The sequence below is a fragment of the Mustela putorius genome, unplaced genomic scaffold, assembly GCF_011764305.1.
Source record: "Mustela putorius furo isolate JIRA1106 unplaced genomic scaffold, ASM1176430v1.1 tig00000460_pilon_pilon_pilon, whole genome shotgun sequence".
NCBI classification, from domain to species: Eukaryota; Metazoa; Chordata; class Mammalia; order Carnivora; family Mustelidae; genus Mustela; species Mustela putorius.
In genome coordinates this window covers 16,177,627-16,201,292 of record NW_025421389.1, presented here as the reverse complement: position 1 = coordinate 16,201,292, position 23,666 = coordinate 16,177,627, and the positions used below count along the sequence as shown (strand labels likewise).

Below are 23,666 nucleotides of genomic sequence, written 5' to 3'. Positions count from 1 at the left end.
TGTTTTCTGTTTCTATCAAATGATCTGAAGGGCAATCAGTAGGGCATCTGACCCCCTGTCATTTGCTGCACAAATTTCACTATTTTCAAGATTCTACTATGGCTTTCCCTAGCCCCTGCTGACTGTGGGTGAGCTGGAGGAATAGAGTGATAACGAATCTGTAGGGTTTCACCAATGTCTCCTTTGATCTAATATGTATGCCCCCTGGTCACTGTGATAATATGGGCATCCAAACATGGAAGCAAGGGCCCTGAAAATAATTTGATAGTGATAACTTTGAAGAAGGATATACTCTTATTTATATCTATTTTGATAATGTCCCCCTATTCTACCAAAGAGATATGGCTTTGTCTTAATTTTGCCCACAGCGAGAAAAATAGGGTCACACTGCAAACATTTGAGTTAGACCTTAGTCAGACTTCGTGCAGCCCACCTAATACTTCCTCACGTCTTCCTGGAGGACATGGTGGCATTATACCTTCTTGTGGCATTACACCTTTCCTGTGGTTGGGTGGGGGAAGATGCTGGCCCACATGTATGCCTGGTCAGGATACAGAGATTTTCAGACAATAAAAAGAAATGTGAAATGCCCTGGGTTTAGTCTCTTGTGTCCAAGTTTTCTTCTTGTTAGAATGAAAAGATTCAATATGCATTATGATTTGGCCTGGAAAACAGAAGCTCTGTAAATTTGGAGCAGACCCCAAAACACATAGACTGAAATCGTCTTTATGTTATTCATATTTTATATGTACTAATTATTTATTATGAGTTATGTCATTGAAGCAAGCGTTTGTTATCTGGATATGGTATTTTCCAGGTGGAAATTCACTCTACTACTTAATCTGTGTTAGATATCACGTCCTTTACTGTAGTACTCCATATGTACAGTAGGACACTGTAAGATTCACTTGTGTACTTGTGTGTTTCTCATTGAACTCTGGAGTTCTGGAGCATAGATACTGTCTTGATGCCCTTTATTTCCTGTGCCTTAAATATAGGTGTCACCTAATTTAAATTGTTGAAGGAATTACTGCACTGATTAATTTTTTGAGAAAGTATGAGCGAATGAACCAGTATCAACACTGGGATCATTATAAGAGTCACCTATTCATTCATAATTTGAGCCTGATTTTTTCTATTAGTTAATTACTTCTTATAATTCAGCTATGACATCTATAACATAGATGGTTTTCAACCACTAGTGAACTCAGAAAATATAGCTTCAATGAATCCATCAGACACATCATGCTTCTACCAAACAACATTTTCAAAATTCAGTGAAATGGTACCAGTCATTAAGAGCCTCATTAGAGAAGGTCAGTACTCCAGAGCTGCTATTTTGAGGAGAAACCCAGGAGAATACATCAAACTGTGACACGATGTGGTGAGACATTTGCTCACATTTCATTGGTCCCCATGTGGAATGTAGACACCAATTCTCCTGTATTTTATTCTTTTTTATTTTCCTCTTTTGGAAGCAGTACTAACAGCTCTTGGAGCATACTAACAACACAATGAAGTATTTACAAAAGAAGGTGTTCCAATTGTTATTTTAAAATGCAAAGGATTCATTATTAAAATTTTAAAATTATTCAACATTGTTCTTTATTTTCTGAAATTTCTTCATGCCATCCTACCTCTGTCTTCCTTCTCTATTTCTTCTCTTACCCCCTTCCCAATTGCATGAAGAAGAAATGTATGAACAGAGACTATGGGAAGGCCTTCCAAGTGTCAGGGTTACTTTCGTTGAGTCAATCATACTACAGAGAGACAAATGTTGAAGAAAAAGGAAAAAAGGATTTTGGTATAGACATAGGAAGTTTGATGTGATAGCTTTATCTCCAAATGGAAGCATCGAAAAAACTCAAGTTACCAGGGACTTGAACAAAGAAGGTAGGGACAGCATTGAGAGAAAGAGGTGGCATCTGTTTAGCAATGACATCTAATACGTTGAGTGTGAATCAGAAGTCAGGTCCCTCAAAAAGTAAATGTTTGGAAATAGAAGGGTCAGGAGCAGGGAGAATATTCTAAAGAAATAAGACCAGATTGATGTAGATGGAGACTAAGGGGCTAAGACAGTATTTTTCCCAAAGGAATCCATACCTTCATGTGGAACACATGACACATTTGCAATTTCACTTAGGTGGAGGTAGAGTAGATCATATGCTTTTCCTGGTCTATGGGGGAAATGTGGTTTCCAACAAAACTTACATTTCAGGTATAAAATACACGTAACTATTCAAAGATCTGTGTTTTGTTATTCCAATAATTACTGATGTTCATTGATATGACTCTGCTCTCCCCCAAATAGAAAGTTCCCGAAATTAGTGATTGTAATGTGCAGTAGAATTTGCCACCATGAGCTTTGGTACCAGATAGCCTGAAATTAAACCTTGACTATATTCCTTACTAGTGTGTGACTTTATCAAGTTATCTAAGCTGCCATCATTTTCTTTTTTATTTTTTTTATAGTAGCAGAACCTATCTTATAGCGTTCTTATAATAATTAATTTACAAAATGTCTAGCATTTATCCTCAGCTCAATAATGTTTACTGTGTTTGCCTCTGAATTATTCTAGAAAAACTTAATTCATTATAATTTTAATGTTTCAGATACTTTCCTATAAATTCCTTGAAGGCTAGTAAATATAGGGGTAGCAAATTTATGAAAATAGTTAATGAATCAGAATGATTACATTGTCCATAATTAGCTAGATTTATTATCTAGAAGGTGATTTAAAGAAATCAACATTCATGTATCTTCAAAAATATTATTTTGGTGGCTGGGAGTCATTGACAGAATTTGTGAAGAGAATGATTCTGAGAATGAGGCTATCTGACTGGTGGCCCCAGGTTTAAACTTTAGATCTCTAATTGGGAATGTACTGGGGTGCCTGGTGACTCAGTTAGTTAATCATCTGCCTTTGGCTTGAGTCATGGTCTCAGGGTCCTGGGCTGGAGCCCTATGTTGGGCTCCTGGCTCAGTGGAGACTCTGTTTCTCCCTCTCCTTGCCCCTCCCTGCCCTGCTCTGGCTTTGTCTTTCACTCTCAAATGAATGAATGAATGAATGAATGAATGAATAAAATCTTTAAAAAAGAATTATTATAAATCACTGTCACTTAAACCACTTCTATACACTCATTTAATCCTCATAACAGTGTTTTGAGAGAGGGGCATTTTTGAGATGGAAAATTGAGGTGTAGGTCATAGAATTATTTCCAAATATTGAGCCAATATTTGCTTTTGTTTGGGTGCAAGTATAGCATATCACCCATAATATGTGGATGCCCACAAGTGTGGGCCATGTAGCATTAAATAGGTATTTTCAGAGGGTTTTGTCCTTTCCAGGTTTTTTTTTTTCTGATTTGTAAAAGAAATGTTGTAATCCCATGAACAGGTTACTTAAAGATATTTTCATTTTTCTACCTTCTACATAGGAAATAGCATTGGCCCCAGCTTGTAATGTGGGTGTTCCTGTCCTAGACCAGGTTGTAATTTGGTACAGCTGGATTTCCAAGACCCTAAGAAGGCAGTAACAGGAACTCCCTGAGCAGACGACCAGCTGCCACCAGCTGCAGTAGAAGAATCCAGTGTTGAATGGTTTGGTGCTAACTGTGGACATCTGGTCAGATAGCATAGGAAATCAAAGTCAGAATATGTGGTGGAGATGAATGGTTACTGTCCTTCCCTTCCTCTTGATCTGCCTCACCCAGCCTGGGAAACTGCAGGACCCTGGCAAGGTGGCGGTTGTTGGCAGTTCCTGAGAGGAGCACGTCAGTACCACAGCCTGTCCCAACACACCCACCTGGAGAGTTAAGGAGCTACTCAGAGCTTAGAGCTCTTTCAGTGTGGGAGCAATGAACACGGTCACGATGTGCCAGGTGAGGGGTGGTCACACACAAACACAGATGTGATGGAGAAGGCAGTCACACAGCTGCAACCATGAATCAGTGACTCTGATATTTTCTGCTGTCCTTGGACACTATGCTTAGGAGTATAATTCCCAAGTTGTATACATAAACCTCAAGCAAAAATTTTTTTAAAAAGCATATTACAAACTTACGTAGATGACTAAAGCAACGCTGGTGTCTGAGTTCCAAGCAGAATACAGAATTTTTAAGAAGGCAAAACAATGTTATATGTCAACTGTAGCTCAACAAAATGGAACAAAAGACACAGAAAAAATTCACAGAGAAAAATTTGATAGACCAAAACTTAGCAAGTTCATCATCAATAAAATTTAATTCTGACTTTTAAAAAATTCCTCAGACAAACCTGTGAAACAAATATTTCTGAGTGGATGATTTTGGAGAACACTTAACACTGAGAACTACACATGTATATGTTGCACCTTGGTGACTGAATTGTATTAGTATTTTTTTAGAAAAATGATGATATCTACTTTCCAGTGTTTATTTGCTCCGGGAATATGTTACTATGTGTATAAGCTTCCATAGAGCTTTCTTCACTTCCTTGTTCCTCAGAGTGTACACCACAGGGTTTAGAAGGGGTGTCAGCACCGTGTAGAAAACTGCCACAACCCCATCCACAGCATCCCGGGAGCCTGGCCTCAGGTAAATGAAAACACAGGGAACAAAGAAACAAAGGACCACAATGCAGTGGGACGCGCAGGTCTGAAAGGCTCTGTGTCTCCCCTCTGAGGTGCGGATCTTCAGGATGGACCAGACGATGGACACATAGGACAGCACTATCAGGAGAAAGCAGCCCGAGGCCACTACCCCGATGTTGACAAAGATCACCATCTCATTGACAGAGGTGTCTGCACAGGCCAGCTTGAGGATGGGAGGTCCATCACAGAAGTAATGCTGGATCTGGCTGGGCCCACAGTAGGGCAGACGGAATGTCAGTGTGGTCTGGACAGCAGAGTGCAGAGCGCCACTGAGCCACGTGCTGGTGGCCAGGAGCGCACACGTCCTCCCACTCATCATGCTGGCATACCTGAGTGGGTGACTGATGGCCAGGTAGCGGTCATAGGACATGACTGTGTAGAGGAAACACTCGGTGCTCCCCAGGAAGTGGAAGGAGTAGAGCTGGGCCACACAGCTGGGAAAGGAGATGGCTCTGCCTCCTGGTGATCCCAAGGTCATCACATTTTGGGCACAGTGACGGTAGAGAACCACATGTCAATGAAGGACAGGTTGGTCAGGAAGTAGTACATTGGGGTGTGGAGGTGGGAATCCACCTTGATCACCAGCAGGATAAGGAGGTTCCCCACCACAGTGAGTACATAAATCACTAAGAAGATTCCCAAGAGGGGAATGTCCATTGCTGGAGCGTGGGGAAGGCCCATGAGGAAGAACGTTTTGACGAGGCTCACGTTTGTCATTTTCCATGCCTTTGGTATCTCTCCCTATAGGAATAGAGAGAGCATTTAATTGAAAACTGAAAACCCATTTTCATGTGTCAACTTCATCATCCATGGTAGATAGTTCTAGAGCTAAACTAAATTTTGCTTCTTATGAAACTTATTTGCTAAAGATGATAGAATGATTTCATCATCATCTTCTCTCTTCCTCTCTCTCTCTTTCTCTTGCCCACACAGATACACATGCATGCACAAACAGAAGCACAGATAGATACATGTAGAAGAAAGTCATAGAAATCCATTGTATTAATCTCTAGTAATATATCATAAATGACCACACACTTAGCTGCTTACAAACCATTCAAATTTCCATTCTTACAGTGTTTGAGTCAGGTGAGCTGGATGTTTTGCTCAAGGTTGAAATCAGGATGTCAGCTAAGTCTGGAATCTCATCTGAAGCTTGGGTTTCTCTTCCAAGCCCATGGAGATTGTTGGCAGAATTCAGTTCCTTGCAGCTTTAGGACTGAGGTATCTGTCTTTCTTGCTGGCTGTTAGCAGGGATCATTCCTCTTCGCTTTTGAGCCCACCCTTGTGTCCTAACCACCCGGCCATCTGATAACATGGCGGCTTAATTTTATAAAGCTGGTAGGAGAATCTGTCTCCAGTTTGCTGTGATGAAGTGTAATGTAAGAATGTATCATAAGTGATATCTCATCATGGTCTCATCACAGAAGTAATGCTGGATCTCACCCACATAAAGGAGAGACTATTTAGCAGGGAGTGTACACCAGGGGGCAGCAATCAGGGGGACCTCTTGGAATTCTATTTTCTCTCCAGAATTCATGGAGAAATTTAAAGAACCAAGTATTTAATTGCTGATAGCAATGCACACTTCAAAAGTCTTTGGTACACCTGAATAATTCCTTGGGGTCCTCATATGTAACTTTATAGTAGTATTCTCAGCTAGGAGATAAAAACTACATAAGGTAATAGTTGTGAAGTCTATAATAAAGTATCTGACAGTTGAGAACTTCACAAGAAATTGTAGTGAATCATACAAAACTGTTGCCTTCTGATAGAGAGTCGCCTATGTATCTATCTATCATCTATCTATCTACCTACCTATCAACAGAGAGGGGGAATGAATGGAAGAATAAATTCTCTTTGTGTTGTAGAGACTTCTTAGTTTCAAAACTAGATCTTTGAGGAAGGCTTCCTCACTGGTATTTGACTGGTATCTCACTACAGCCATCACCGGCTTATAAAGGGATTTCCCTCAGAGAAGGTGAGAAACTCACCTCTAGGATATGAGACCAGCTACCTTCCATTTCATTCAGAATACCAATCTTGTACACTGCTGTCTCCTTGCCTCTCTTACACTAGACTTACAATGTATGCTTACATAATGGATTTTGTGAGGCTCTAAGAACATAAAATTTATATCTGTTCTCCAAAACACAATCCACTGGAAGTTTTCTAACATATATCTTTCTATCCTAAATACCTAGATATTTAGGCTAATTTGGCTTTGTTAGAGATAATATCCCTCCCTCCATCTTCCACTCTCATACTCATAAGTTCAGGCAATGCCCTTATAGGAGAAGACATCTCCACCAAGGATATGGCTCTTATTTAAGACCTACTACCTGAGACAGGAAGAACAGAACCAACACCAGAGGAAAGGATGTTGTCAGCTTGATGTCAAGAAAAGTTGGGATTCTACACAATGAAAATTGAGACAGAATTGATATTTTTAAAATTCAGCCCAAATTCATGTTCAGTTCATGATCATTATTAATTATTCTTTGAGGAAAACTGTGAAACTGGCTCCACAATATGACAGAAGCCAGGATCGCTGATCCCAGCAAAGCTTAGACAAAATGTATCCCGTGTCTAGACAATGTGGCTTACGCTACATCTAAGCTGTAATTTTCATGGATGGAGAGTGGGAGGTTCAGGCTTCCAGGTATGCAATGAATAAGCCATGGGAATGAAGGCCCAGCATAGGAAATACAGTCAATGGTATTGTATAGTGACAGATGGTGGCTGCACCTGTGGTGAGCAGAGCATAGACTACAGAGAATGTCAATTAGTATGTCGTACACCTGAAAATTGTGTGACGTTGTGTGTCAAACATACAAGCACACACACAAAATGTTAAGCTATATTTTTTCAATAGGAGAATAAATAACAGAGGAAAAATTATCATAATCACCTATATGGATATCAGAATTCAAAAACTGGTACAAATGTATCTGAAGTTTCTACTTTACCAGTGGGATCCCATATCCAAGACATCTTCATATTCACATTAGATGAAATATGAACCTTTTCATCAGGTGAATTGCAAAGTAGACTAAGATTTATCAATTAGAGGTGTCAACATTTCATTTGTTTGTCCATGTTGTAACAATTTTGTGCTTCTTTGTAGGCTTTTAATTAATAATTGTGTGTGTTTGTGTGTGTGTGTGTGTGTGTGTGTGTGTAAAGAGAGAGAGAAATAGGCAGACAGACAGAGATGGGATACAGAGACATAGACAGAGATAGTAACAACCTGAGACTTGATAACCCAATGTAAAACGATGTCTAACAATGCCCAAGCATCTTACCTCTCAGTGGAAGTTGAAGAGGGAAAGCAGGAAGACTAAGAAAAATCTACCATTTTTAAGAACTCACCTACAGTATGTGATTCATTTCATTATAAAACTCATCTGTATTTTTTTCCTCCAATTTTTCACTATTTATGTCGAGGCAGTAGTTTGCACGTTATTACTCAAAGAACAGTTACCTGTGGTTCTTTGGTGAGAGTGGCTCTTTTCTAGTCAAAGACCCAACTAGCTGAAGTCCAGGGAATAGAACACACTCAGCCAGATGGATAGGAGCTTAACTTGATGTAGTGTCTCAGGGGATAGATTCCTCTTGAGTCTTCAGGTTCCTTGATGAGCATAAAAACAACAAGAAGAGACTCATGAAAGGTTTTTAATAATCATGCACAGATGTCCCACTGTGTTTGCTTTTTGAACCTTCCTGAGAGGAGTTCATGTCTCTCTGAAACTTGTATTTACACCTAAGAGGAAGGAAGAAGGACCCAGCTCCCTTTTCCCTCAACAGTGATTCAGATAAACACAAAACTGTTGGCTCTCAACTTAAACTTGTCCAGAATCCATAAACAGTCACCACCTGTCTCCACGCTACATCTCAATGCAACTCTCTTTTCCAACACCTTTTTAAGCTGTGTTAAAACCATCTAAATTCCTAAGAAACTTTGTTTAGAGCTTTTTTTTTTTTTTTTTTTTTTTTTTTTTTTTTGGTCAGAGAGAGGGAGAGAGAGAGCGAGCACAGGCAGACAGAAATGGCAGGCAGAGGCAGAGGGAGAAGCAGGCTCCCTGCTGAGCAGGAGCCCGATGTGGGACTCGATCCCAGGACGCTGGGATCATGACCTGAGCCGAAGGCAGCTGCTTAACCAACTAAGCCACCCAGGTGTCCCTAGAGTTTTTTTTTTTAAAGACTTTATTTATTTATTTATTTGAGAGAGAGAGAGCTTGAGAGGGGAGAAAGTCTGAGTGGGCAGCAGACTCCCCATGGAGCTGGGAGCCTGATGTGGGGATGTGGGACTGGAGCCTGATGGGGAACTCAATCCCGGGACTCTGGGATCATGATCTGAACTGAAGGCAGTTGCCCAACCAATTAAGCCACCCAGGCACCCATTGTTTAGAGTTTCAGAGTGACTTTGCTGAAGGAAATGTCTAAGGATATATAACTATTTCCCAGCTGTATATATAGTAGGTTGCATTGCTCTCATAACTTTTATAGTCTTATAAGCAAGGGTAAACACATGATATAGCAAAGTCATTCTTAATTTGCAAATAAGCTTTTCACAAACAGTATTTATTTCTTTGTTTTGAGGTAACAGTGCTTTCTCCCACATAGTGTTGGTACAAATCTGTAAAGTTACAGCGCCTTCTTTAGGAAAGCAATATGAGAGTAGTTACTGAATATGCAGATCTATAACTGTATTGGAGATCTAGTGTTTGCACCAATGTTCACATTAGCTAAAAGCACAAGAGAGTCCTTGTAGTCCCCATTCTTGCGAAGACTTTGTATATTTACAGATGACACATTTTTCTCCAATCTTCAAAGCATAAATTTATGTATTATTGTAGGTTTTTTTTTAAAAAAAGATTTATTTATCTACTTGAGAAAGAGAGAGAGTAGGAAGGAGAGGTAGAGGCAGAGGGAGAGAGAGAATCTCAAGCAGACTCCACACTGACCATGGATCCTGACGAGGGTCTTGATCTCATGACCCTGAGATCATGACCTAAGCAAAAATCAAGAGTTGGATGCTTAACCGACTGAGCTACCCAGACATTCCTATTATTGTAGTTTTAATATGCATTTCCATGATTTCCAAAGAGGTTGAGCATAATTTTTTTTGCTTTTTCAACATTTCTGGCTTTCCATTTCTCTGAAAACTCTATTATCTGACTTTTGCCTATTATATTTATTTCTTTTTACTTTTTGATTTATTTATTTTTCCATACTGCAACTAATACTTTCTATTTTCTCTTTAGTTTATGCATAGTAAGCATTTTCTCTCAATGCATAACTTACCCTTTCTCTGTCTTTAGAATGTTTTTGATAATTTGACCAAATGAAAATGAAGTATTTCTACTCAATTCTTTTTGTGTCTTTTTAAGTGTTTATCTAAATTTCAGTTAGTTAATGTACAGTGTAATAGCTCCAGGTGTGCAATTTAGTGATTCAACACCTACATACAACACCCAGTGCTCATCACAAGTGCCCTCCTCAATCCCCATTACCTTATGATCCAGCAATTGTGCTACCCAAAGGATATAAAAATACTGATTCAAAGGGGAACATGTACCCTGATGTTTCTAATAGCATTATCAAAAATAACTAAATTATGGAAAAAGCCCAAATGTCCATTGACTGATGAATAGAAAAAGATGTGATATATATATATTACTCATTCATAAAAAACAATGAAATATTTGTCTTTTATTTAACTATTTATTTATTTATTATTAACATATAACATATTATTAGTCCCAGGGGTACAGGTCTGTGAATCGCCAGGAATATTTATCTTTTAAAGAGAATTTTTCTACAACATGATTTTATTTATTCAAAGCTAATTTTTATCACATATGTGACAGGTACAATTTTGGATCACTATTTTTGTGTAACGATTTAGCTGTAGTGACTTGCCGACCCATGAACACACAGGGTATTATGTGTTGACTATACTGGTGACATCATGCTAATTAGGAGCTGGTGTGTGGGAAAGAGAACATAGCCCATGCCCTAGAAATTCATATGTGAACTGCATTGTGGGAGTCGAGCCTACAGAAAAAAACTGCCACCTCGGTGATATTTCCGGTCATCTAGTTGCCTTGTGGTGAGTTAGGTTAGTCCACAAATCTGGTCTAATTTGACAATGTTCAGCAATGTCAGCTCATACTGTGCTCAAGTTTCTTTTTATTTCATTTATTCCTGAAATACCAAATAAGTAGTTCAAAAGATTTATGTGACAGACTGACATAGGGTAAAGGACTTGACTTCCCCTGGTGTCCCTACTTCCATGGTTGGGGGGTTGCTCTCCAAAATTTCATTTCATTGGCACATTATGTGATGAAAAGTATCTGGCTGTCATACAGCACAAAACTGTCAAATTGCAGGTTTTTATCCTCCTGCTGAAAAAATACTTGCACTAACATACAAGGCAGTAATTTTTCTACTCTGCCCTCTTTCTTACCCAGTCAGTGAATCCAGGTAATTCTATGAGAATTCCTGCATATAACTACATCTAGATGTAAAAATTAATCATAAGAGTGCAGCATAAATTAGCAAGATCAGTTAAGTGTTTTGTCTTGCAGAAACAATGTTGTGATTCATCCCATCGACGACACTGACATGCTGAGCGTCCTGATGAGACAATGTGTGGAAGAAGACAAGTCCTTAATGTCAGCAATTCCCTCATAACCAGTTGCAAAATAAGTCTTGTACCTTCGACATGTATTTCTACATTGCTTTGGTATGTGTGTGTTTCCATGTTTTATTTTACTCCCCCCATTCAGTCCATTATTATATCTAGGATGTGTTCATGGTAATTTTACTGTTTTGTCCATAGGGCACACGATGTTGAACTCGACTTGCCTCAGAACCAATGATAGTGTTGGATATGGGTGGAATAAATGGTGATTTTTCAGAACAGCTCCATGTGTGAAGGGAGTGACGTGAGGACTACAGTCATGCTGTAGTTGGTGCCGACATCGTGTGTGTGTAAGTAGGCAGGGAAGGATGTATGCAGATGGTGTGCAGTCATTGCAGTGCACAGCCATGGATCTTTTTTTTTTTTTTAAAGATCTTATTTATTTTTTTTATTTGTCAGAGAGAGAGAGAATGAGAGCGAGCACAGGCAGACAGAGTGGCAGGCAGGGTCAGAGGGAGAAGCAGGCTCCCCGCCAAGCAAGGAGCCCGATGCGGGACTCAATCCCAGGACGCCAGGATAATGACCTGAGCCGAAGGCAGCTGCTTAACCAACTGAGCTACCCAGGCGTCTTCAGCCATGGATCTTTACTGGCATACTTATTTGTTCACAGGTTGGCTGTGTATCATTTAAACCCTCTTCCTGTAATTGGGGCTGCATTTTGCTGTAGAAACAGCAATATCAGATGCTTTTCCATTCCCTCCAGCAAATAGGGACACAGACATGGGATCTAGACTTGACCAATAAAATATGTCAACTTAGACTTTGGGTTAGAAGCAAGGGCAGTAAAAGGCACATGTGAGACAGGATGATTCAGAGGATGGCCACGACAGGGTTAACAACACAGAGATTGGAAAGGCAGGGTGACAGCATCCTGCAGGGTGGTAAGGGGTTCATGCCTGGGGTGACGGTAAGCCACTGTGGACTGGAGCCCTCCATGAAACGTCAGTGGGCCGTTGTCACATATTAGGCATGATTTTGCAATAATTCTGCCTGTTCCTGTTTCCTGTTCCTCCTCCAAGTTTGATTCACTGGTTTTTCTAGGGCTTTGTTACATGAGTATGTGTGTGTGTGTGTGTGTGTGTGTGTGTGTGTATGGGGGAAATGTGTTTCCACTGACATGTAAATTTTTGTTTAGCTTACTTTTTTTTTTTTAACCTATTGTGGACATCAATGCAAGTCAATAGATCAATATCCAAATCTTTAATTTTCTGGTTTCTTTAGGCATATAACAATGTGTATAATTTAAATCAATCAGTTTATATCATATATGCTATACTTCTGTTCTCATCTTTAAATTTTTTTGTCCTTTTTTCAATACTACCTCTCAACTGTAGATTTAATAATCTTATTTTTATCCTTCTTCTCTTTTAACTATACTCCTACAATGTACAAATTGTCATTGTTTTCTTTATAAAGATGGCACAAGGCTAACATCACTTCTGTGCATTATTGAAAATATCCTGCAAAAGCCACTCAGAGTTAACTGGTGTGGTTATAACTGCTTAATATTTCATGATGTAGCAGCACAATGATTTATTAAACCATTTCTCTGTAAGGATATTTAAACCCTCTCTGTAACAATATTCACTTGCTTTTCAGTTGTTTTGTCACTAGAAACCATGTATGAACACAGACTTCATTCACTCATTTATTTATTTATATTATTTTAATCTCACACCCAACATGCGGCTTGAACTCATGGCTCCAGGTCAAGAGTCACAGGCTCATCCGACTGAGCCAGCAAGGCTCCCCAAAGCACATGTTTGAATAAAGACAATTATGACTGGTGCTTTTATAATCATGAATAGATTCCTGAATTGAATTACTGGAATAAGTGTATATGTATTCTTAACTTCAACTACTGTCCTATTGCTTTCCTAAAGAAGGCTCTGTAACTGCATAGATTTGTACAAACACTATGTTCGAGGAAGCTTTCTTCTTCATCCAAGTCAGCAATAGATGTTGATATTAGTAACTGGAATTAGTTACCTTAATAAGTAAATTTCCTGACAAACCAAAAAGAAAAGTCTATTTCCTCAAAACAAAGAAATCAATATTGTTCATGAAAAGCTTATTTACAAATTAATACCCAACTTTTGTAGCAACATGGACAGGACTGGAAGAGATTATGCTGAGTGAAATAAGTCAAGCAGAGAGGGTTAATTATCATATGGTTTCACTTATTTGTGGAGCATAGCAAATAGCATGGAGGACATGGGGAGTTAGAGAGGAGAAGGGAGTTGGGGGGAAATTGGAAGGGGAGGTGAACTGTGAGAGACTATGTACTCTGAAAAACAATCTGAGGGGTTTGAAGGGCCGGGGGGGGGTGGGAGGTTGGGGTACCAGGTGGAAAGTTTTATAGAGGGCACGGATTGCATGGAGCACTGGGTGTGGTGCAAAAATAATGAATACTGTTATGCTGAAAATAAATAAAAAATAAATTTTAAAAAAGAACAACTTTAATATATCAAGTGTTTATACTTGCTTATAATACCATAAAAGTTATGAGGGCAATGCAACCTTTTATGTATACAGCTGGGAAATAGTTATATATCCTTAGGTATTTCCTATGCAGAGTCACTCTAAAACTCTAAGCAACAAAAATTTTTAGGAATTTAGATATTTTAAACTCAACTTAAAAAGGTAGTGGAAGAGAGAGTTGCCTTGATATGGAGAGTGGGGACAGGTGGTGACCATTTATGGATTCTGGACAAGTTTAAGTTGAGAGCCAGCGGCTGTGTGTTTATCTGCATCACTGTTGAGGGAACAGGGTAACTAGGTCCTCTTCCTTCCTCTTAGGTATAAATACAAGTTTCAGAAAGACATGAACTGTTCTCAGGAGGGTTCAAAAAGCAAACACAGTGGGACCTCTATGCATGATTATTAAAAACCTTTCATTAGTGTCTTGCTCTTGTTTTTCTGCTCATCAAGGAACCTGAAGACTCAAGAGGAGTCCTTCCCCTGGGTCGCCAAATCAAGTTAAGCTCCTATCCATCTAGCCATCTTCCTTTCATTCCCCAAACTTCAACTATTTGAGTCCTTGGATAGAAATGAGCCACTCTCACCAGAGAATCATAGATATATCTGTTCTTTGAGTGATAACTTGCAAACTACTGCCTTGACAATGATAGTGAAAAATTGGAAGAAAAAAAACCAGCTGAGTTTTATGTTAAAATGAATCACATACTGTAAGGTGAGTTCTTAAAATGGTAGATTTCTCTTAGTCTTCCTGCTTTCCTTTTTGAACTTCCCCTGGGAGGTAAGATGCTTGGGCATTGTTAGATATGCCTCTACAGTGTGTTACTAAGTCTCTCTGTCTCCATCTGTCTTTTTCTGCTCACTACACACACACACACACACACACACACACACAGAGTGACACCATAATTGATAATCCTGTGTTAAATCTTAGTCTACTTTGCAATTTACCTGATGAAAAGGCTCATATTTTAATTAATTTGAATACAAAGATATCTTGGATATAGGATCCCAATGGTAAAATAGAAATTTCAAATACCTATTTGTATCATTATTTCAATTCTGATATCCATATAGCTATGATTATGATAATTCTTTCTGTTATTTATTCTCTTACTTGAAAAATATGATTTCAAAATCTTTTTGTGTGTAGTTGATACATTGTTGCACTATTTTCAGGTATATAATATACTGACTCAGCTTCTCTGTACTTTATGTTCTGCTTACCACAAGGGCAGCTACAATCTGTCGCCATACAACACTGTGACATTACCATTGACTCTATTTCCTATGCTGTGCCTTTACTCCCATGGCTTATTCAGTCCATACCTGGAAGCCTGAACCTCCCACTCTCCTTCACCCATAAAAATTACAGTTTAGATGTAGCTTAAGCCACATTGTCTAGACATGGGAAACATTTTGTCTGAGCTTTTCTGGTATCAGAGATCCTGGCTTCTCGCATATTGTAGAGCCAGTTTCATCGTCATCCCTCAAAGAATAATTAATAGGGTGCCTGGGTGGCTCAGTGGGTTAAGTCTCTGCTTTTGGCTTGAGTCATGGTCTTGGAGACCTGGGATCAAGTCCCGCATCGGGCTCTCTGCTCAGCAGGGAGCCTTGTTCCCCCTCTCTGCCTACTTGTGATCTCTCTCTCTGTCAAATAAATTAATAAATAAAATATTAAAAAAGGAATAATTAACAATAATTCTGAACTCAAAGCTAATTTGAATTAAAAATCAATTCAGCCTGCCTTTTCTTGACATTTCTTTACATCAAACTGGCAACATCCTTTCCTCTGGTGTTGGTTCTGTTCTTCCTGTCTCAGGTAGTAGGTCTTAAATAAGAGTCATATCCTTGGTGGAGATGTCTTCTCCTATAAGGGCATTGCCTGAATTTATGAGTATGAGAGTGGAAGATGGAGAGAGGGATATTGTCTCTAACAAAGCTATAATCATCTAAATATCTAGACATTTATGACAGAAGGTTATATGTTAGAAAACTGCCAGTGGATTATGTTTGGGAGAACAGGTATAGATTATATGTTCCTAGAACCTCATAAAGGATAACCTATTGTAAACGGAGTATGGAGCCAACAGTGTACAAGGCTTGTTATTTTCTGGATCAGACGGAAGATTGCAGGAATCATGTCACAGCGTTGAGTTTCTCAAACTCCCCTGAGGGAACTCCCTTTATAAGCTGGTGATTGTTGTAGCGAGACATCAGTCAAATACCAGTGATGAACCCTTCCTCAAAGATCTAGTTCTGAGGGGCACCTGGGTGGTTCAGTGGGTTAAAGCCTCTGCCTTCGGCTCAAGTCATGATACCAGGGTCTTGGGATTGAGCCCTGCGTCAGGCTCTCTGCTCAGTGGGGACCCTGCTTCCCCCACGTCCCGCCTCCCTCTCTGACTACTTGTGATCTCTGTTTGTCAAATAAATAAATAAAATCTTAAAAAAAAGATCTAGTTTTGAAATTGAGATGTTTCTATGACACAAAGACAATTTATTCTCCCTCTCATTCCCCCACTCTGGTAGATTGGTAGATAGATAGATATTGGTAGATACAGATTGGAAGCCGGTTCTGTATCACAAGGCAATTTTGTATGATTCATTATCAATAGTTGAGCAGCTATCAAGTGCCAGACACTTTATTAAGGACTTCACATCTACTGTCTTATTTAAAACTTATAATGTCTCAGCTGGTATTACTATTGCTGAGTTACCTATGAGGACCCCAGAGAATTATTCAACTGTGCTGTAGACTTTTGAAGTGTGCAGCCCTATCAGCAATTAAATTCTTGGTTTTTAAGTTTCCACACAAACTCTGGAGAGAAAATAGAATTCCAAGAGGACCCCCTGATTGCTGTCCTCTGATGAACACTCCTTGATAAATTGCCTCCCCTTGGGTGTGAGCAAGACCTGAGACTGTGATGGGATATCACTCGTGATGCATTTTGTTACATCACACTTTGTCACAGAAAACTGGAGACGGATTCTTCTACTGGCTTTGAAGCAGTAAGCTGCCATGGTATCAGATGGCCGGGTGGTTAGGACCTGGGGGTGGGCTCTACAGCCGAGGGCGAAGATTCCTACTAACATCTAGAAAGCCAGACACCTCAGTCCCAAGCCTCAGATGAAATTCCAGACTCAGATGACATCCTGATTTCAGCCTTGAGCATCACACCCACCACCTGACTCAAACACTGTAAGAATGGAAATTTGCATTGTTTTGTGTTGCTAAATTTGCCATCATTTATGACACATAACCAGAAGTGACACAATGGATTTCTATGGCTTTCTACTGCGTAGATCTGTGTGTGCCTCATTGGTGTGTGCATGTGTTTGTGGGTGTGCAAGAGACAGAGAGAAAAAAGAGAGAAAAAGAGAGGATGATGATGAAGCAAGTAGAGTATAACTCTTGCATTATCTGCCAGGAATGATGAAGTTGACACACGAAAATGGGTTTTCACTTTTCAGTTAAATGCTGGGTGCTCTCTCTATTCCCATAGGGAGAGACACAAAAGGCGTGGAAAATGACAAACGTGAGCCTCGTCACAACGTTCTTCCTCATGGGTCTTCCCCATGCTCCAGCAATGGACATTCCCCTCTTGGGAATCTTCTTGGTGATTTATGTACTCACTGTGGTGGGGAACCTCCTCATCCTGCTGGTGATCAAGGTGGATTCCCACCTCCACACCCCCATGTACTACTTCCTGACCAACCTGTCCTTCATTGACATGTGGTTCTCCACCGTTACTGTGCCCAAAATGCTGATGACCTTGGCATCACCAGAAGGCAGGGCCATCTCCTTTCCCAGCTGTGTGACCCAGCTCTACTCCTTCCACTTCCTGGGGAGCACCGAGTGTTTCCTCTACACAGTCATGTCCTATGACCGCTACCTGGCCATCAGTCACCCACTCAGGTATGCCAGCATGATGAGAGGGAGGACGTGTGCTCTCCTGGCCACCAGCACGTGGCTCAGTGGCTCTCTGCACTCTGCTGTCCAGACCACACTGACATTCCGTTTGCCCTACTGTGGGCCCAGCCAGATCCAGCATTACTTTTGTGATGCCCCTCCCATCCTCAAGCTGGCCTGTGCAAATACCTCTGTCAATGAGATGGTGATCTTTGTCAACATTGGGGTTGTGGCCTTGGGATGCTTTCTCCTGATAGTGCTGTCCTATGTGTCCATCGTCTGGTCCATCCTGAAGATCCGCACCTCAGAGGGGAGACACAGAGCCTTTCAGACCTGTGCCTCCCACTGCACTGTGGTCCTTTGTTTCTTTGTTCCCTGTGTTTTCATTTACCTGAGGCCAGGCTCCCGGGATGCTGTGGATGGGGTTGTGGCAGTTTTCTACACAGTGCTGACACCCCTTCTAAACCCTGTGGTGTACACTCTGAGGAACAAGGAAGTGAAGAAAGCTCTATGGAAGCTTATACACATAGTAACATATTCCCGGAGCAAATAAACACTGGAAAGTAGATATCATCATTTTTCTAAAAAAATACTAATATAATTCAGTCACCAAGGTGCAACATATACATGTGTAGTTCTCAGTGTTAAGTGTTCTCCAAAATCATCCACTCAGAAATATTTGTTTCACAGGTTTGTCTGAGGAATTTTTTAAAAGTCAGAATTAAATTTTATTGATGATGAACTTGCTAAGTTTTGGTCTATCAAATTTTTCTCTGTGAATTTTTTCTGTGTCTTTTGTTCCATTTTGTTGAGCTACAGTTGACATATAACATTGTTTTGCCTTCTTAAAAATTCTGTATTCTGCTTGGAACTCAGACACCAGCGTTGCTTTAGTCATCTACGTAAGTTTGTAATATGCTTTTTAAAAAAATTTTTGCTTGAGGTTTATGTATACAACTTGGGAATTATACTCCTAAGCATAGTGTCCAAGGACAGCAGAAAATATCAGAGTCACTGATTCATGGTTGCAGCTGTGTGACTGCCTTCTCCATCACATCTGTGTTTGTGTGTGACCACCCCTCCACCTGGCACATCGTGACCGTGTTCATTGCTCCCACACTGAAAGAGCTCTAAGCTCTGAGTAGCTCCTTAACTCTCCAGGTGGGTGTGTTGGGACAGGCTGTGGTACTGATGTGCTCCTCTCAGGAACTGCCAACAACCGCCACCTTGCCAGGGTCCTGCAGTTTCCCAGGCTGGGTGAGGCAGATCAAGAGGAAGGGAAGGACAGTAACCATTCATCTCCACCACATATTCTGACTTTGATTTCCTATGCTATCTGACCAGATGTCCACAGTTAGCACCAAACCATTCAACACTGGATTCTTCTACTGCAGCTGGTGGCAGCTGGTCGTCTGCCCAGGGAGTTCCTGTTCCTGCCTTCTTAGGGTCTTGGAAATCCAGCTGTACCAAACTACAACCTGTTCTGGGACAGAAACACCACACTGCAGGCTGGGGCCAATGATGTTTCCTATGTGGAAGGTAGAAAAATGAAAATATCTTTAAGTAACCTGTTCATGGGATTTCAACATTTCTTTTACAAATCAGAAAAAAAGGAAATGCTATACTTGCACCCAAACAAAAGCAAATATTGTCTCAAACCAGTTTTGAAATAATTCTGTGACCTGTACCTCAATTTTCCATCTCAAAAATGACCCTCTCTCAAAATACTGTTATGAGGATTAAATGAATATATAGAAGTGGTTTGAGTGATAGTGAGTGATTCATAATAAATATTTTTTGAGATTTTAGTCATTAATTCATTCATTCAATTGAGAGAATGAAAGTCAGGATGTGAGAACATTTTCAAAATGGGTATAAATAAGGGTCTTATCCTTCTTCAAAGTTGTCATTATCAAACTATTTTGACGGACATAAAAAACTATTTTTATGTTTTCATGTTTGGATACCCATATTATCACAGTGACCAGGGGCCATACATATTAGATCAAAGGAGACATTGGTGAAACCTTACAGACTCGCTATCACTCTCTATTCCTCTAGTTCACCCACAGTCAGCAGGGGCCATGGAAAGTCATCTTAGAATTTTGAAAATTGTGGAATTTGTGCGCAAGTGTCAGGGAGTCAGATGCCCTACTGATAGCACTTCAGATCATTTGATAGAAACAGAAGGCACAGGGCTCTCATGGAGTGAGCTGTTAGTGGGTGAGACATGGGAAGAATTCTATTTAGTTCTCCTCCAAAGGCTGTCTGCTGGCAGTATATTCATACGTGAGACAATGTGATATGAGAGTATTTGAAATCAGTAACAAAGTTTGACAACCATTCATAGGTAGACCACATTCTAAAATCAACACAGAAGAGCAAGGTCACAATGGACAGCCTGCTGTATGTTAATTACACATCACTGTCCCAGGCCAGTTTGCCCTGTGACCTCAGCTCTCTGATGGGTCCAAGAAAAGCCTTGATTTTCAGTGTATCCCAATTCGCTTTGTTTTAATAAGGTGAGGGACTGATTTCAACTCTTTACATGTTGGAGATGAAACCAGAAGTTACAAATCATGACTTTTTAAGCTCAAGAACAGAACATTATTTTTAATGATACAATCGTTATTCAGATTTGCTTAGAGTTCTGATTTTTTCAACTTTCTATTCCTTCCTATATCTCAAATGCTCATATCTGGATGAGTTTTATTACTGTGTTATATATTTTGAAGTTACTTGAAATGGTTGTTGTAGTGATAGAAGCTTTCCATTTTTTAATGTCTCTAAATGTTATTATTTCACACTCATATTTGACAGTTACTCAGCATTCAATCATACAGAAGTAAAGCTGGATCTGGCTGGGCCCACAGTAGGGCAGACAGAATGTCGGTGTGGTCTGGACAGCAGAGTGCAGAGAGCCACTGAGCCACCTGCTGGTGGCCAGGAGGGCACACGTCCTCCCACTCATCATGCTGGCATACCTGAGTGGGTGACTGATGGCCAGGTAGTGGTCATAGGACATGACTATGTAGAGGAAACACTCGGTGCTCCCCAGGAAGTGGAAGGAGTAGAGCTGGGCCACACAGCTGGGAAAGGAGATGGCCCTGCCTTCTGGTGATGCCAAGGTCATCAGCATTTTGGGCACAGTGACGGTGGAGAACCACATGTCAATGAAGGACAGGTTGGTCAGGAAGTAGTACATGGGGGTGTGGAGGTGGGAATCCACCTTGATCACCAGCAGGATGAGGAGGTTCCCCACCACAGTGAGTACATAAATCACCAAGAAGATTCCTCAGAGGGAGATGTCCAGTGCTGATGCATGGGGACGACCCATGAGGAAGAATGTTATCACTATGCTCATCTTGGTCATTTCTTTTCATATATGGAGCTCTGTCCTTACTGGAAAGAAAGCAAACACAACATTTACTGAGATCATATATTGTGGTAACTGCATTTTAACTGATAGAAAACACAAAATGTAATTGTCATTTTTGTGTTACATGGCATTTTCACTTTCATGGGACTTTGAGGAGGATTGGTCACTTCCTTATCACAGTACCCCAATCAGCCAAGTAGAAAAGAGGAGTAAATTGCATATTTTATTTTTGGTAAAATTAGAAAAGTTATACCAGAAGCAACAACTTTCCAGAGTTGGCATGTTCTTCCAACTGGGTAAGTCTTTACCCAGACTTCTCTCTCTCTCTCTCTCTTTTCCTCACTAACCACCCTCCCCACACAAAGTACACACAAGCACATGCACACACGTGTACAAACCACAGCACTATATACAGATGCAGTCTATCATCATCAGAGGATTTCCACTATAAATACAGATTTCTAAAGAAAGCTTCATCCATAATGCCTGAGAAAACTGCCCTCATAAAACTCCCTGAGAAGCAGCAGCTGTGTCAGGGTGGGACCCCAGCAAGGGCTTAGCTTCACGGATTCATCTGCTCAATGCGAAGCAATGATCATAGCCCCCTAAGCAGTTGTGAAATCTGACCCAAGCCTCAAGAATAATGGTCAGAGGGTCCTGTTAATAATAAGGGTCCTGTTCCCCACCTCTTCTCATCCGATGTTCATTTCTATTTATAAATTTTATTATTCCTCATTCTCCCCCTGAAGTATCATCAGATCATGTCAGAATGTATTTTGAGGGGCCATGAAGCATTACATCTGCTTAATTAGTAAAGGAGTCCAAACTGCATGCTTGGGTTTTGAGTTCTAAGACAGAATATTTATATTTGCTATAAAACAGACACCAATGTTCTTTTAAAAATAAAGGAAAAATATGTAGTCTGAAATAATGTTTATTTTTTCTAGGATTTCTATTATTCCAGGGCTCAGACAGCAGTTTCCTTCCTTCTTCCCTCCTCTCTCCTTTTTCTTTCTCTCTCTCTTTTGAGTGATCTGAAGGTCCTCGAAAATATACATTGAATGAGAAAACGCATAAAGAGGGATGAAGAAATGAAGAGGAATCTGGTTCAACACTTGGAACTCTCTGATAGAAAAAGAGCATTTCTTTACCAATTTCTAAGGTTCTTCTGCCATATAGAGTCATGGCAGCGACATGTCTCCATTCTGGTGTATCTGATAAAAACAGGCTTTTTCTGTTGTTTCAGCTCAGAGTTGTAAATGTTATGTTTTATCAAGAAAACTCTATTTACTGTGATTTTATAGAAATTTGAGTGTTTCATAAAACCATGTAAAGCTCACCCTGCAGCCATGACTAAGCAGTATAAGAGAAAGCTGAAGAAGAAGAAAAGCAAAATGATGAATTCTCATCAATGAAAAGTGCTGAGGTTTTGCCAATTTTGCTACTTACCAATTTAACAACTAAGTTTGGGTCATAAGGTAAAATTCAAAATTTAAAGAAACTCTCAGTCTTTGACAAGTAAGATGCTTGTTCTTCTTGCATACACAAAACCACAGGAAGAACAAGTGATAGAAACAAACATTTTTTAAAAAATATTTATTTATTTAAAAAATTAAAAAAAATTTTTAAATTACTTTTCAGTGTACTAGAATTCATTGTTTATGCACCACACCCAGTGCTCCATGCAATCCGTGCCTTCCACAATACCCACCATCAGGCTGGCCCAACATCCCACCCTCCGCCCCTTCAAAACCCTCAGATTGTTTTTCAGAGTCCATAGTCTCTCCTGGTTCATCTCCCTCTCCAATTTCCCTCAACTCCCTTCTCTCCATCTCCCCATGTCCTCCGTGTTATTTCTTATGCTCCACAAATAAGTGAAACCATATGATAATTGACTCTCTGCTTGACTTATTTCACTCAGCATAATCTCTTCCAGTCCCGTCCATGTTGCTACAAAAGTTGGGTATTCATCCTTTCTGATGGAGGCATAATACTCCATAGTGTATATGGACCACATCTTCCTTATCCATTCATCCATTGAAGGGCATCTTGGTTCTTTCCATAGTTTGGCGACCATGGCCATTGCTGCTATGAACATTGGGTACAGATGGCCCTTCTTTTCACTACACCTGTATGTTTGGGGTAAATATCCAGTAGTGCAATTGCAGGGTAACAGGGAAGCTCTATTTTTAATTTCTTAAGGAATATCCACACTGTTCTCCAAATTGGCTGCACCAACTTGCATTCCCACCAACAGTGTGGTAGGCTTCCCTTCTCCACATCCTCTCCAACACATGTTGTTTCCTGTCTTGTTAATTTTGGCCATTCTAACTGGTGTAAGGTGGTATCTCAATGTGGTTTTGATTTGAATCTCCCTGATGGCTGGTGGTGATGAACATTTTTTTCATGTGTCTGTTAGCCATTTGTATGTCTTCTTTGGATAGGTGTCTGTTCATGTCTTCTGCCCATTTTTTGACATGATTATCTGTTTTGTGTGTGTTGAGTTTGAGGAGTTCTTTATAGATCCTGGATATCAGCCTTTTGTCTGTACTGTCATTT

The 23,666-nt window shown here is 40.1% G+C and overlaps 2 protein-coding genes and 1 pseudogene across 2 annotated transcripts; 1 reads left to right on the top strand and 2 right to left on the bottom strand.

Annotated features, from left to right (window-relative positions):
• Nucleotides 1–4,413: 4,413 nt before the first annotated feature.
• LOC101693915 (olfactory receptor 10G9-like) lies at nt 4,414–5,348 on the bottom strand. Its single transcript, XM_004750121.2, is given in 2 exon segments — nt 4,414–5,111; nt 5,114–5,348. Coding segments are annotated over 2 exon segments (933 nt in total).
• An 11,997-nt stretch (nt 5,349–17,345) lies between these two features.
• Nucleotides 17,346–18,281, top strand: LOC101694191 (olfactory receptor 10G9-like). Its single transcript, XM_004750122.2, has one exon. The coding sequence runs from the start codon at nt 17,346–17,348 to the stop codon at nt 18,279–18,281; it is 936 nt and encodes a 311-aa protein (XP_004750179.2).
• Nucleotides 18,282–20,552: 2,271 nt separating this feature from the next.
• Nucleotides 20,553–21,101, bottom strand: LOC101680449 (annotated as a pseudogene).
• Nucleotides 21,102–23,666: the final 2,565 nt, after the last annotated feature.